General features: G+C 53.8%; 6 protein-coding genes across 6 annotated transcripts; 3 read left to right on the plus strand and 3 right to left on the minus strand.

Moving 5' to 3' along the window:
* Positions 1-1880: 1880 nt before the first annotated feature.
* On the minus strand, positions 1881-3079 carry AYL99_07983 (hypothetical protein; the record flags this gene model as incomplete). Its single annotated transcript, XM_018839491.1, has 2 exons — positions 1881-2869; positions 2932-3079. The coding sequence occupies 2 exons, from the start codon at positions 3077-3079 to the stop codon at positions 1881-1883; spliced, it is 1137 nt and encodes a 378-aa protein (XP_018690612.1).
* Positions 3080-3386: 307 nt separating this feature from the next.
* Positions 3387-4379, plus strand: AYL99_07984 (hypothetical protein; the record flags this gene model as incomplete). The annotated part of the gene is made up of 1 exon (XM_018839492.1): positions 3387-4379. One exon carries the CDS (start codon positions 3387-3389, stop codon positions 4377-4379), a length of 993 nt encoding a protein of 330 aa, XP_018690613.1.
* A 459-nt stretch (positions 4380-4838) lies between these two features.
* On the minus strand, positions 4839-7155 carry AYL99_07985 (hypothetical protein; the record flags this gene model as incomplete). Its single annotated transcript, XM_018839493.1, has 9 exons — positions 4839-5092; positions 5162-5268; positions 5322-5446; positions 5506-6099; positions 6171-6511; positions 6674-6721; positions 6778-6874; positions 6924-7013; positions 7066-7155. 9 exons carry the CDS (start codon positions 7153-7155, stop codon positions 4839-4841), a joined length of 1746 nt encoding a protein of 581 aa, XP_018690614.1.
* Positions 7156-8092: 937 nt separating this feature from the next.
* AYL99_07986 (hypothetical protein) lies at positions 8093-9892 on the plus strand (the record flags this gene model as incomplete). Its single annotated transcript, XM_018839494.1, has 3 exons — positions 8093-8388; positions 8447-8979; positions 9039-9892. 3 exons carry the CDS (start codon positions 8093-8095, stop codon positions 9890-9892), a joined length of 1683 nt encoding a protein of 560 aa, XP_018690615.1.
* A 722-nt stretch (positions 9893-10614) lies between these two features.
* On the plus strand, positions 10615-11598 carry AYL99_07987 (hypothetical protein; the record flags this gene model as incomplete). Its single annotated transcript, XM_018839495.1, has 1 exon — positions 10615-11598. The coding sequence occupies one exon, from the start codon at positions 10615-10617 to the stop codon at positions 11596-11598; it is 984 nt and encodes a 327-aa protein (XP_018690616.1).
* Positions 11599-11865: 267 nt separating this feature from the next.
* AYL99_07988 (hypothetical protein) lies at positions 11866-12359 on the minus strand (the record flags this gene model as incomplete). The annotated part of the gene is made up of 2 exons (XM_018839496.1): positions 11866-12057; positions 12237-12359. The coding sequence occupies 2 exons, from the start codon at positions 12357-12359 to the stop codon at positions 11866-11868; spliced, it is 315 nt and encodes a 104-aa protein (XP_018690617.1).
* Positions 12360-12844: the final 485 nt, after the last annotated feature.

Raw genomic sequence — 12844 nt, forward strand, 5'->3', positions numbered from 1 at the left:
AAAGAAAACAGGTACCAAAGCCTCTTTCCTCCCCAGAATGCTTTTGCTGGCCCCGAGAGGTATTTGCACAAATCTATATACTCGTGCTCTTGTACGACGGCATGTTCCCAAGGCGGACGCTCTGCTGCCTGTATAGGTTAACCGAATCCCGCGGCTAGGATTTGGCGCCTAAAACTTGGGGGTTGGGTGGATCGAAGGGCGGTGATCGATACGCCATGACGGACCTTGATACGAGTCAGTGAAGTTGTACACGGGACAATATGGGAAACCAAACAGAGGAGCGAGGAAGAAACAGCCAGGCGTCGTCGTGGGATATATGGCCGGTATATCTTCATGCTCTGCAGTACATCGCCACAAAAGACACCTGTGTCTCGACGTATCTGTATAGGCCTTGTACTTCTTCAAGAGAATAGCCACAGCTGTCCTTCAAATGCATTCGAAGGGATCCTTCGGCAAGCCCTCCCTCCACAGAGGGGCTCCTCATCCCGCCCGTGTCCCCATACCGATAAGCATCCAATCTGGGGTATTATTCGAGGGGGCGGGAGAGAGAGCCACCAGGCAGACACGCCGGCCCACGCCCTCTGATCACTGCACGCGTTGATTCTTTGCCATGTGTACGGAGTACTTGATCTCCACTCCATTGACAACATATTACTCACCCCTTCGTACACATTGCTTCCCTGCCGCTCTCGGAGCGTCGGCGTGCCGAACGGGCATTCCGCGAGACAGTGCAGCTAGCTGTGATGCGACTCGCACTGTGTGTGGCTCGCACTAGAGCTTTATGAAACAGAATCAATGGTAGACACTATTCGAGGACGGCAAATGATCCCGACGACTCGCGGTCCTTTTTTCTCTCCCCGAGGTCCCCATGTAACGAAGTAAACAGTGACTCACTAACTCACTCACTCACCAACTTCAATGGTTGACGGTGGGGGGAGAAGGATGGATCTTGCGGCATCGGGCTCGACATTCCATATTCCAAAGAAGAAGAAGAAGAAGAAGAAGCAGAGGGAGAAGAAAATTACATGCATGTCGTCGGCTACCGTCCCACGATTTCTCGATCACCTCAAATTTCGGCGGGTGAGCCGCTCGCTCTATGCAATACATAATAGCGGCTACCGAGGTCAATTCTCCTGGAAGGGAAGCAAGAGCGCGCACCCGATTCTCTATTTTATTGCGTTGCGACAGGCTCTGCCTCAGTCGATGAGTTCAGGTTCTTGTTTTGTTGTTGTTGTTTGTTTTCCTGATCGGCCTCGAGGCTAGAGGCGGCCAGGAGTCTGTCTCTACCACCATACTTCTCCCCGTCAGCGTCCTTGGACCATTCGTTGACCCCAGGGCCACTCACTGCACTAGCGCGCAAGGCTGGGTGCGCGCCTGTACGTTGGCAAAGCAGTCCCGGAATATCGAGTTGAAAACATTACCTGTGCCTCAATATTGTGTTGTCCTTCAGACGCCATGTGACGAGGCAAATACAGTAAGTATAAGGCAACTAGAATACACCCAGTGGTTGCCACCCCAGGCCGGCCAGGGTTTGTTCGATGCCTGCGTTGCCGTCATCGGACAGCATCTGGGGTGTGTACAAAGGAAACTTTCTTCAAACAAGTCTCCTTCTCTCTATTTTATATGTTTACAACCTCCTTTCTTGATATCCAGTACCCACCTCGGCACCGCAACTCTGGGCACAAGGAAGGGGCGCCGTGATCTCTTTTGAACCAGGAAATTATGATAGATAACAAGGTCGAACCTAGAGAGGAGGATAACGAAGCTTTCTCGAGTCCCAGTGCAAGCAAGCTTGGCCAAAATCCAACTGTGACCGCGAATATCCAAACATCCTGTTCCTGAAGCTTCCCTCCTTGGGCACCTGTAATCAATCGCTCCCATCACGTCCCCACACGATCCGAAACAGCCCTCATCGTCCACCACCAACTACTCTGGCTCCAGATCCCTGCGCCATCATCACCGTCGTCCACCAAGACCCTCCACTTGTCGAGAAACCACGGCGTGGCCTCCCAATTGCGCCGATCCCAGGGCTGCCCGCGCGCGTTCGTGGCCCAGCACACCAGCCCGCCGTGCGTCACGATGTCGTTCTTGAAGTCGGCCAGGTCGAAGACGTGCCGCGGCGTGAAGGTCGCCATCACGATGGCCCGGGCGCGCAGGAGCGGAAACGGCAGCAGGTCGAGGAACGGGTGGTGCGGGTACAGTACCTGGGCGAGGGTCGGTTGGAGGTCGGGCGGGATCCAATGGTGGGATGTTTGCTGCTGCGGCTGCTGCAGCAATAAAGATCGAGGATCAGCGTTGGCTTGTGGCTGTTGTTGTTGTGAGGGAAGAGAGTTTTGGTAGAATGGGGAGATGTAGTCGCTGGTGAGAAGCCGGCTCAGGTTCAGTCGCAGTCGACGGGCGTTGTTTAGTGCCGCTGTTACGGTCTGCACTGGGCTGAATTGGATGGTGTTGGCAAGAGGGTCTGCAGGGGCCAGCCGCGCATCCGGGGGGCATTGCATCTGTCCGGCTCTGCTCTCAGATAGCACAGTTGATAACGTATGTGGTCCTGGATGGACTTCTGGTAGGACACCCGAACTGACCGAGGAACGACTCTGTTCCACGGAATGGAGTGCAGACACTGAGAGCTTCAATTCTCCTGTGCTGGATGCGGGCTTCGAGGCTTTGGATGGGCGGGCCGCCGCCAGTCCGGATGTTGGGCCAAGGTTGACAGTAGCAATAGTTTCCGTATTCAAATTGAGGGCCGAAACTGGTCCTCCGTCCTGAGTGCTGCTGTCCGGCGGAGGGTACCGCGGTCTGAGTTCGCTGAGGTGATGGGGACCCTTGACGTGGTTCGTGATGGCGTTCTGCCGAGCCTCTTTGATCCGATGTCCTACATGCAATTCTCTTATCAGCGACGCCGGGGTTAAGTGAAGCGAATCGAAGCAAGCATACGATACGCCTTCTGTGCCGCTCGATTCTGCTCTCGGCGTGCAGCTGTGATGATGCGCTTCCGACGACTTCCCCTTTCCTCCCCGGACGCTCCCTCGGAGGGTTGCATAGTGAGAGAGCCACCGAGGCGGGGTATTGTGTGATTGTCCATGGTGGAAAGGGAGAGGAAATCCATTCCAACATCCGACATCCAATAGAATTCGGGTAAATTGCGGGTATTAAGTGGCTGACGTTGTCTGAGCCAATCACCGTCCGCGAGGCTAGTAAGCCATCACCAATAGATGTTTCGATATGAGATGGAGAGGCAACGCTGTACAAGGTGATATGGGCCATTGAATGCTCCGGTTGACGGCGGCTGTGAGCTCTGGCGAATATAAACATCGAGGGTAAGTGTTTCCACTCAAGAGGTGATCGATGTTCCGGATATCTACTTCTTACGAGCTATTCAAACTCGAACCATGGCCTCCTCTCCCAAGATCATCGTGGTGGTTGGTGCGACGGGCAACCAGGGCTCGTCCGTCGCTCGAACATTCCTCTCTCTCCCAGATTGGCATGTCCGGGCGGTGACTCGCAAGCCATCGTCTGAAAAGGCAAACGGTCTGAAGGCACTGGGAGCCGAGCTGATCCAAGCAGACCTGGCCGACATATCTTCCCTTCTTCGGGCATTTGAGAATGCCCATGCCATCTTCCTCAACACCGACTTCTGGGAGACCTACAGCTGCGTAGGCAGCAACTCCGGGCTGTCTCCCGTGGCACGCAGCCGGGCCGCGTACGAGAAGGAGGTGTTTTACGGCAAGAACGCAGCGATTGCGGCGGCGAGCATCCCCACGCTGGACAGGCTCGTCTATTCGTCCCTCGGGTCTATCAAGGAAGCATCCGGCGGCAAATACCACAGGTCGTTCCATCCAGAGTCCAAAGCGGCGATCGTGAAGTACATCGAGACGGAGGAGCCGGAGCTCGCGAAGAAAATGTCTCTAGTCATTCCGGCCGGGTACTGCACGAACCCGCTGTTCCGTCCCACACGAGACTTGGCGAGCGGACAGTATGTCATGGTCACAGCACAGGCTCCCGGGTGCAGAATGCCCATCTTGAACCCAACCACGTCGATGGGCCCTTTCATCCGTGCCCTGGTTGAGGACGAGGAGCCCGGGACGAAGCTCCTCGCCTACGACCCGGACAGCTTCCTCCCATTCGAGGACATCGTGCAGAAATGGACGGAGGTGACGGGAAACGAGGTCTCGATTGTCCGCATGGACACCGAGACCATGCACACGCAGCTCCACCTTCCCTGGGAACTCCTGGATGGCCTCGATTTTGTGAACGAGTACGGCTACGAACATGTGATAAGAAGCCAGGGAATCATCGAGCCACATCAGCTGAAGAACCCACCTAAGACGAAATCATACAAGGGCTGGCTGGAAGAGAAATACCTGGAAGGAGGCTTGGTCTAGACCTCGACAGATCGTGATTGTGGTGAAAGGCACCCTCAATGGTTGTCTAAAACTGGACCTCACTCGAGTCCCTGGCGGAGGCGAAGCTCGCCAGAGAGCGGTGGTGCCGATGAAGGTGACTGACTTGGTATGAGTTGAATGAATTTACCCAAAAGAGGTGTTACTTTGCGAGAAGGAGGAATTGATGTCGGTTCCGTTTTGGTGGCTTCTAGAACCCTTAGAAAAACTGTTCGAGTGGATTTCAGAGGTCTGATTCTGTTTCCAGGTGGATATAGGTACAATTTTGTACAAGACCAGGTTAGCCTGATATACTAGTTGCATCTATTGAGGACAAGTCGTGGAAGCTGGCAGAGCTCCCAACTTCGTTTGGGAGTTCATCAATTTCCACCTCTTCCCATTTGGTATCTAGTCCACCGCTTCCGGCAAATAATTACGACCACGGCCTTGAGGCAGACAGTCTTATGGGAACCGGGACGCGGTCGAGCTTCCTCTTCCGTTAAACGCTTCGAGATCATATGTCGTGGACAAGGCCTCTCGCTTGGCGTTCAGCTCCACCCCAGGAGGCGGAGGCACGCGGTTATCCTCGCTGACGCTGTGTACTTCGCTTCCGTCGGTCACGCTACAGGTGGTGCCGTGCTGGTCGTGCCAAAAACTGGCGTAGCTCCACTTGGAGGCCCGCAAGTACCAAGGCACGTTTTTTCCTCGGAGTTTGTCTGAGCAGCATGTTCAGCTTGATTGACAATGGAAGAAACAAGAGTGAGATGTTTGGTGCTTAGACTTACAGCTCCAGAACTCTCGGGCGTCGTAGTCGGCCGGCACGATGCGGTTGCCTGATGCGAATTTGATCAGTGCGGCAACGCCGTTCAGGACGACATAAGTCATGCAACCCCTGTGTGAATTGTCAACTGGAAGTCAGAAGATGAATTGCGGGCGAACACGTACGCAATGAGACCGTAGGCCACGGAATAGCTGAAGGGGATGAAGAAAAGAGTAACCGCCGCGGGCAGAGCATCTCCAGCATAGGCCCAGTTGACTTCGGTCATGGATCGAACCATCAGACATCCAATCTACCAAGAAGGGTCAGTGAGTTGTCTAGAATGTGTGTACCTATCAGTCCAATCCTTACCAGAACAAGTGCACATCCCGTCGCCCAGGTTGGGATGGACGCAAAGATCGGTGCGAAGAAAATTGAAATAAAGAAACAAAACCCCGTGGTCATGGCAGTGAGGCCGGTTCGCCCACCTTCCGAGATACCAGCGCCGGACTCCACAAAGGTGGTGCAAGGGGATGTCCCGAATAGAGATCCGATGGAGATGGCGATGGCATCCGTAGAGAACGCCAGGGTTGAGCGAGGAAAAGAGCCATCTTCCAAGTCGACCACTCCAGCGAATCGAGCCATGCTGTACAGTGTTCCCGTGGCATCCAGAATGTCAACATAGAGGAAGGTGAACAAGGCCAAAGCGAACTGACCGCCAGTTGCGCCAGACAAATTCCATTCTTGGGCAACGAGGGTATTTTGGATAGGGTGGAAATTAACCACCTTCTTGAAATAGTTAAAGCGGTCGTCGCCATCTGGAGTGTAGGGGAAGTAAGTGAAAGATGAATTCCGGGGCCAGGACATGATGGAAACAATGGCAATGCCGTATAAAAGGGCGCCCTTGACCTTGTACATCATGAGAATGGCACTGACGAATCCACCGCAGCAGATGCCGATCCAGACCTACAAACAGGTGTGAGCGACTATTCAGAAGGACGGGGCGATTTCGCAGATCAGATGGTTGACCAACTTACCGTAGGGTTCAGCATCTTGTGGCTGGTGCAAGCGCCAAAAGAATCCATGTACTCTGGAGGACAGCCTGCCAAATCAGTTGGATGGTTCGCTGATCCCGAGACCAGGCCGACTCCGCCGGTGGTGGACAAGCCGATGAGAACCAGGAAGAGGCCGACGCCGGAGGTTGCAGCGATCTTGAGGGATGATGGCACGAGTCTCACAAACCATTGCCGCATGCCTGTCAGCGCGAGGAAGACGAAGATGAAGCCCTCCACAAAGACAGCAGTGAGGGCGAGTCGGTACGGGACAGGTCCGCTGCCATGGTAGCCCACAACTTGGTATGTGAAATAAGCATTGAGACCTGTGCCATGTGAGCAATTCTATATACGTGTTGATCGGGACATGAAGTGGTTACCCATGCCAGGTCGATATGGAAGTTAGCAGGTAAAAGCCAGAACCCAAAGGCGAAGTACTCACGCCAAAGCCACAGGCAAGTTTGTCACGAATCCAAACAGAAACGAACCAAGGGCAGCAATAGCAGCGGTCGCCGTGATCAGATCTCGTTGAATTCCTGCAATGTTGTGAGCAAAGGAGAACACGAGAAGTCGTCGAACAACGCCGTCACACCTTGAACACACAATGCATATTCAGCATTGTTATTGCACAAAGGGTCCTTCTCATCATTGCAGACACACGTGCCTCCAGTCTGAGAAACAATGGATGCCTATTGACTCGGTCAGCAACAACTTCGAGAGGGTGAGTGCTAGTCTCACGTTGACTGCAATGATATATGCCATTGTCGCAAAGGTCGTGATGCCAGCCGCTATCTCCCGAAAGAAACGTGCTCCTTCGATCTGCTTTTCCTGCGTGAAGCATCAGCAATCATGGTTCATGCTGGTGCAGCCAGGTACGAACATGGCCACTTCCATCGAGTCTGAAGACTTTTCCGAAGGTTGTTCGGGCGATTTGGCGGTTCAGATTCTGAAATATGGCTTTGACACCCATTTTGGAATGCAGTATTTGACTGACAGGAGCAAGAAGACTGGAGGTTGCTGGGCTCGGTAGAGCATGGAGAGTATCGTTTCAACTCGGAACATGTTATTTAACCCCTGGCTCGGGATAACTCCCGCCGTTCGTGGAAACAGAGATTGTAGGACATATGCATTAGAGTTCGGATTACTCTTGTCGATGCTGAATTGGCTAACGAGATCCAACGTGGTTTATCACCGTCAATACGAGGTACTCGCTAGGTTGGGGAAAAAGGCCACACGACTTCGGCGAGTTGGGCCGAAAGTCAGATACAGAAGATTTACATCCAAGAAGAACCACAAGTGTGGCGTTGGTCTAGAACACGGGCACCCGTATCCGGCAACGCAACGCACGAAAGGGAAGAATGACGCAGCCTATCGTCCCTGGTTCAGGCTTGAAAAGGTTTTTCAACGTGCCTGACTATACCAGAGAGAGCTGGTTCCTGCGCGCCACAGGTCCCGGCCTTGACGTGAGTTAAGCGAACAGTGCATACCTTGAAGACTTCAAAGCTGATGTTAATGAGCTTTCCAGGGGGGTGTCGCTGAGAAACCAGGATATGCGCGTACTCCAGAGGTCGAAGTCCACCTCGGGGACTTGGATTGGTTCTTGGATTGGCTCTCGTCCAGGCACAAATTTGCCCAGTACTCTTCGATTCAGCGAGCTAGGGATGGTCTGGTCGTTGCAACAGTCGGTTTCTACCGCCAAGCAAGCCATGAAGCAGAGATACGAATCGATGGTGTAGAAGATTTGCAGGGTGGTGTGATACGGCCCTGTTCGGCGAAATGTTCCCTGCGAGAAACGTTGCAGTGATAATGGCGGACGTCGATTTCCTTCAAGTGGAGGTCATACTCCCTGCAGGAGAGTTCGAGATCGTTCCATCTCTTCTGTTGCGTGAAGTGGTGCCAGGATCACCATGTTCAACGTTGCGTGCAAAGACCCCTTTGAAGCCGAGAAAGTGGGCGAACGCCGAGCTCGAAAAGCCAGAGAAACCAACGAGGCTGTTGACAGTATCAATGATGCCCTCAGCAGGATCTCCCTGTCCGGTCAGACATCAGAACCACCTGGCATCTTCAGTAGTGTATCGAGCAGATCCTCGAGGGCATCTTCGGTCATAGGATCTGTGTCCATCAAGTATGATAACATGTCACACATGCACTCTTCTGGGCTACATGATACAGCAAGCCAGAAGAGCCAGCCATTTTGCCATCGGTGAGTATGGCTTCCTTGACAGCACCAAATCGGGGTGACTGACCACCACCTGGAACAGAAAAAGGGGCAAAGAACGTACTAGACGAGGATCCCTCACAAATTCTGAAACAAATCCTTTTGCCAGTCATGACCACGGCGCCATGAAGCACGCTTCCACCGAGGAAACATGGACGCATCCAATGATGCCAAATGCCAAACAATTGACGCCATCGTCGTCTTCGACGAGTTCAACCTCTCCTCGACACGCCCATACCGCTGTCACCCAATATGCCCAAGTACGCGTGTCCACGCCAGCGGCAGAGGGCCCAGATCCCTTTGTCCGCTTCCAGCGTTTGCTGCGCAGGATTGAGAGAACCAGCCATCGGATCTCCGTGGCGAGGCTGGCTGAGCAATGGCCAGATGATGAAGAGGGCGACAGCATGGCGCACGAATTTGAATTTGAGACGACTTTATACGCCATTGTTCACGCTCAGAGGCTCGCTTTCCCCGAAGGGACGAACGGGCCTGCCTTCCCAGTCCCGAGAGGATTGGACCGTGGGGACGTGAACAGGCTTGCGGCCGCCAATATACTTCATCTGGGCTCTGTGACTGGTAAGCATCTTCGTCCTCGACATGCTGTATTATAACCACACACATACTGACATACACAGGTTCGCCAGAAGCGTGGTATCTGAGTACCAAATATTCCACTTCCATCATCCACAGCCTAGGAGTGGACCAACTCCAGTTTGACCTGCCATCATCCAGCTGGGGGCAGCCGCCGAACCTGCAACTCGAAGAGTGGACCAACTTTCCACGTCTTGACTACGTTGACCGGATCTTCGACGTCGTGATTGTCGCTCACCACCTTTTCGAGAGGATTAAATGTACCTTGTGGCCTCTTCTGATTCAGGAGATATCTCGTGTTCTCGTGCCGGACGCCATACTCGTTGTTTCCACCATCGACGCCGTTCCTCAGCGCTGTGGACCGATGCTTAGCTCCTGGACTCAGCAAACCGTGATGGTCAATCTCCTTCGACGATTCATGGTCCCCGAGCCCAGCTTGTTACTGCCCTCCTGGTTGGAAGAAGACGGCCACTTCACCCCGGAGTTAGTCGACCGTCTCCAGTTTCCTTGCGGAGCAGCTCTCGGACTTAGTCCAGTACCAATCCATGCCGCTAGTGAAGCCATGGACCCCGTCATCCGAAGACGAAGAAAGTCATACTCTTCGCAGCTCCCTGGGGTCCGACTTGCTCAGGTCATTGAAGAGCCAGAACCTGTAAAGGTGACTTCACAGAATCCCCAAGATCTTGCTGTGTCTTTGACAGGTTGGAAGTTCTATGAAAGGATATACGCAAGGTTTCTTCCTCGCGAAAGAGAACACTCACATTTGCAAGACGGTTTCTCTGGCTCGTCTCTTACACGAGGGTGGTGGACACAAGACGAGAGTATCTTGCGCGAGTGTCAAAAAACTCAGCCATGCTTTGAAATGGCCATGTTTGTGTATAGAAGGAACCATTCTTAAGGTCATTTGATCGGAGTTTCTGTGCAGTCAGCCTTCACATACCCTTAGAGATCGTTTGTTCCGTCACGGCGCAAGTTGGTTCCAGTGGTCATTGGCGGCTCTGTGCGTGTTCCAGCGGTGTCATAAAACTCTCATGTGGCCCATCGGTTGACTCTAATTCCAATTTTCCTCGACAATGAGTTTGGTCATTGGCACGCTCCTCAATGTTGATCTGAGCCGATGAGTAAGGGCTGGGAGACTTTTGCGTTATCAATTCAGCCTTGGGATTCAAAAAAATTTCTGAGCCTAAGACAGAAGATATCAATAGAGGGCGTGCCATCAATAAGAGTCCAAAGGGGACCAATATGGGATCCTTGAACCGCGGAGTGCACGATAGAGAATTAGCGATGCCGCTTTTTACAAAGTCTGAGGGAGCCCGATGGGCAGCCAATTGAAGGTCTGTTTTTCGTCTCCACTGACATGAAACCGAGCTACTGGCGCTCCCTGACTCGTGGGTGAACTCAGGGCGGCGTTACACTCTTCCCGGTCTGGGCTTGGCAACCAGGATTCTCCGCAAAAAAAGTCAACGGGTTAATTGCGGTGCAGCGAATGCAACAATATACCAAGTACAGTCCCGGCTCCTTTACAGATCTACGCAGTAAACGTCAAATAATTCGTTTGCCTCCGTGACGTTTGGAACGACGCCTTTCTAACCAGGCTCTTTCTTCTCTTCCACCTTCACAATGCGCGCCCGCCGGAGCAAGAGATACCGCAAAATCATGTCCGCCTACCAGCGGAGTTTCTCGTTCCACGAACCCTACCAAGTCCTCCTTGACTCCCATTTCCTCAAGACCTGCTACTCCTTCCACATGCCGCTACAGAAGTACCTCGAGAACACGCTACATGGCCAATGCCGACTTTTTGTCACGAGGTGTTCTCTCGCCAAAATCCAGGCCGACTGGGACAAAGTGAAAAGCAAAGACGGCAAGACGAGAGGACCTCCGCGGCCTGATTTCCTCCCTCCCCCCACAGAAGTCCCCATGCGGCATTGCAAGCACACGGACGACGAAGGCCAAGAACTAGGCGTCGTGAGCGAGGCCCGATGTCTTCTCGATCTACTGGCGGGACAACCCCACGGCAACCAACATGCCAAAAACAAACAACATTACATCCTCGCCACGGCGGATGCGGACGAGAAAGAGGCGCGAGCCAAGGGATTCATCGACGTGAAGGACCGGGCGAGATTGATTCCGGGAGTGCCGATCGTGTACGTGAAACGGAGCGTGATGATCCTGGAGGAAATGAGTGGTGTCAGCGAGCGCACTGTGCGAACACAGGAGAAGGAGAAGTTCGGGCAGGGATTGATCGGTCTGGCGTCTCGAAAGAGGAAGAGAGGAGAAGGAGAAGAGGGCAGTGAGGACGAGGACGACGATCTGCTTGCGGAGGAGAAACAAGGCCCCAGGACCAGAGGGTTGAAGAGAGCGAAAGGGCCGAACCCGTTGAGCGTCAAGAAAAAGAAGGTCAAGGCCCCAGCATCGAACGGAGTGGGCCATGATGAAGCCGCCGTAGAGGGAGAGGTTCCACGGAAGAAATCGAAAAGAAGGGGCACAAGAGGGCAGCGAGGTGGAAAAAACAAAGCGACGGCAGACAGTCAGGTTGGAGAAGGAGAAGCCAGCCAGGCCGGTGCAACTGCTTCTGCTGGCACCTTAACAGCCGCGGAGGCTTAGCCACCGAACCAGGAGCTGCAAGATTCGTGGGCTGAGTGGAATTTGTGTTTGTATGTGTTTTGCCTGAGCCTCTTTGTGTATATGAACGAGATACCCCATCCATTAACGGACGTCCTTGAATATCAAGTGCTCTTTTCCCCTTTGATTTGCTCTTCCTTCCTCAGCGAATACCAGCTTCCATATGCCACGTTCCTTGCCCATCATTACTTTCCTTGCTTCTTTCTCCCCATCCCTCCTTTTGTCCACGTTCCATCCATCCACACACGCTCACTTCGCCAAAAACGCCCGACCGTAGATGAACAGCCCCGTGGCCGCCAACACGCCGAGGCCCGCGGGGAGGGGCTTGCCGGTCTTGATGGCGCGCGGGATGCTGCTGCCGGCGAGCAGCAGCGAGGCCAGCAGCGCGAGCTCGACGCCGTAGGGCTGTCGTCGGGAGATGCGGAAGCCGCCGAGGCCGTACTGGTGAACAGAACAGAACCTGATGAGCAACGGGATGCATGGACGCACGCACGGCAGGCCAGGCCAGGGCTCACACAGAGTGCGCGCAACAAACGGCCGTCATCGCAGCAATAATGCAGCACATGCGCCGTTCTGACCCAGCGGGAGCGGGGGAAGGGGAAGCGTTCGTGTGTACGTACCAGGATTCCAACCGTCAGGCCCGCGGCGATGCTGGGCACGCTGCCCGTGCGCACGTAGCCGGTGATGCCGCCCACCGAGGTGAGGGCCGAGAGGATGTATGCCGGGGTTTCAGAAGCCTGCATCGAATGTCCCATTGACCATTGTCAGTGTGTTGTTTCTGTTCTGTTCCAGCCACCATTTGTCGAGGAAGGGAGGACGAGGAGGGACCCGGGGGGGTGGGGGGGGAGGGACTATTCCGGACCATTTTTCAATAATGAATAATGTTGGGATGATGCTATGTCCTGGAGACACGAAGGGCTATCAACCGCGATGCTGGGTCAAAAAGACACAGAAAGCAGAAAGAAGTAGGTGTGTCCGTTCCGTACAGGATTTCTGTTCGGTGTCGATTGTCATCTGGTGATGTTTACGGTCCTTACTCCAAACCCCCCCCCGGAGCCCATGTCTTCCGCATGCCGAGTCCCCACGATATCACAGACCCGATGGAACAAAGATCAACCGGACCCCGTGTATCACATTCTGGACCTCAAGCAAGTTATAACTCGGTAATACGGGATTAGATATCCAAAGACCTCTTGTCTATCGAGGGTGGACGTTGAAGAATTAGAAA

This window comes from Fonsecaea erecta (genome assembly GCF_001651985.1).
Source record: "Fonsecaea erecta strain CBS 125763 chromosome Unknown Scaff7, whole genome shotgun sequence".
Lineage (NCBI taxonomy): Eukaryota > Fungi > Ascomycota > Eurotiomycetes > Chaetothyriales > Herpotrichiellaceae > Fonsecaea > Fonsecaea erecta.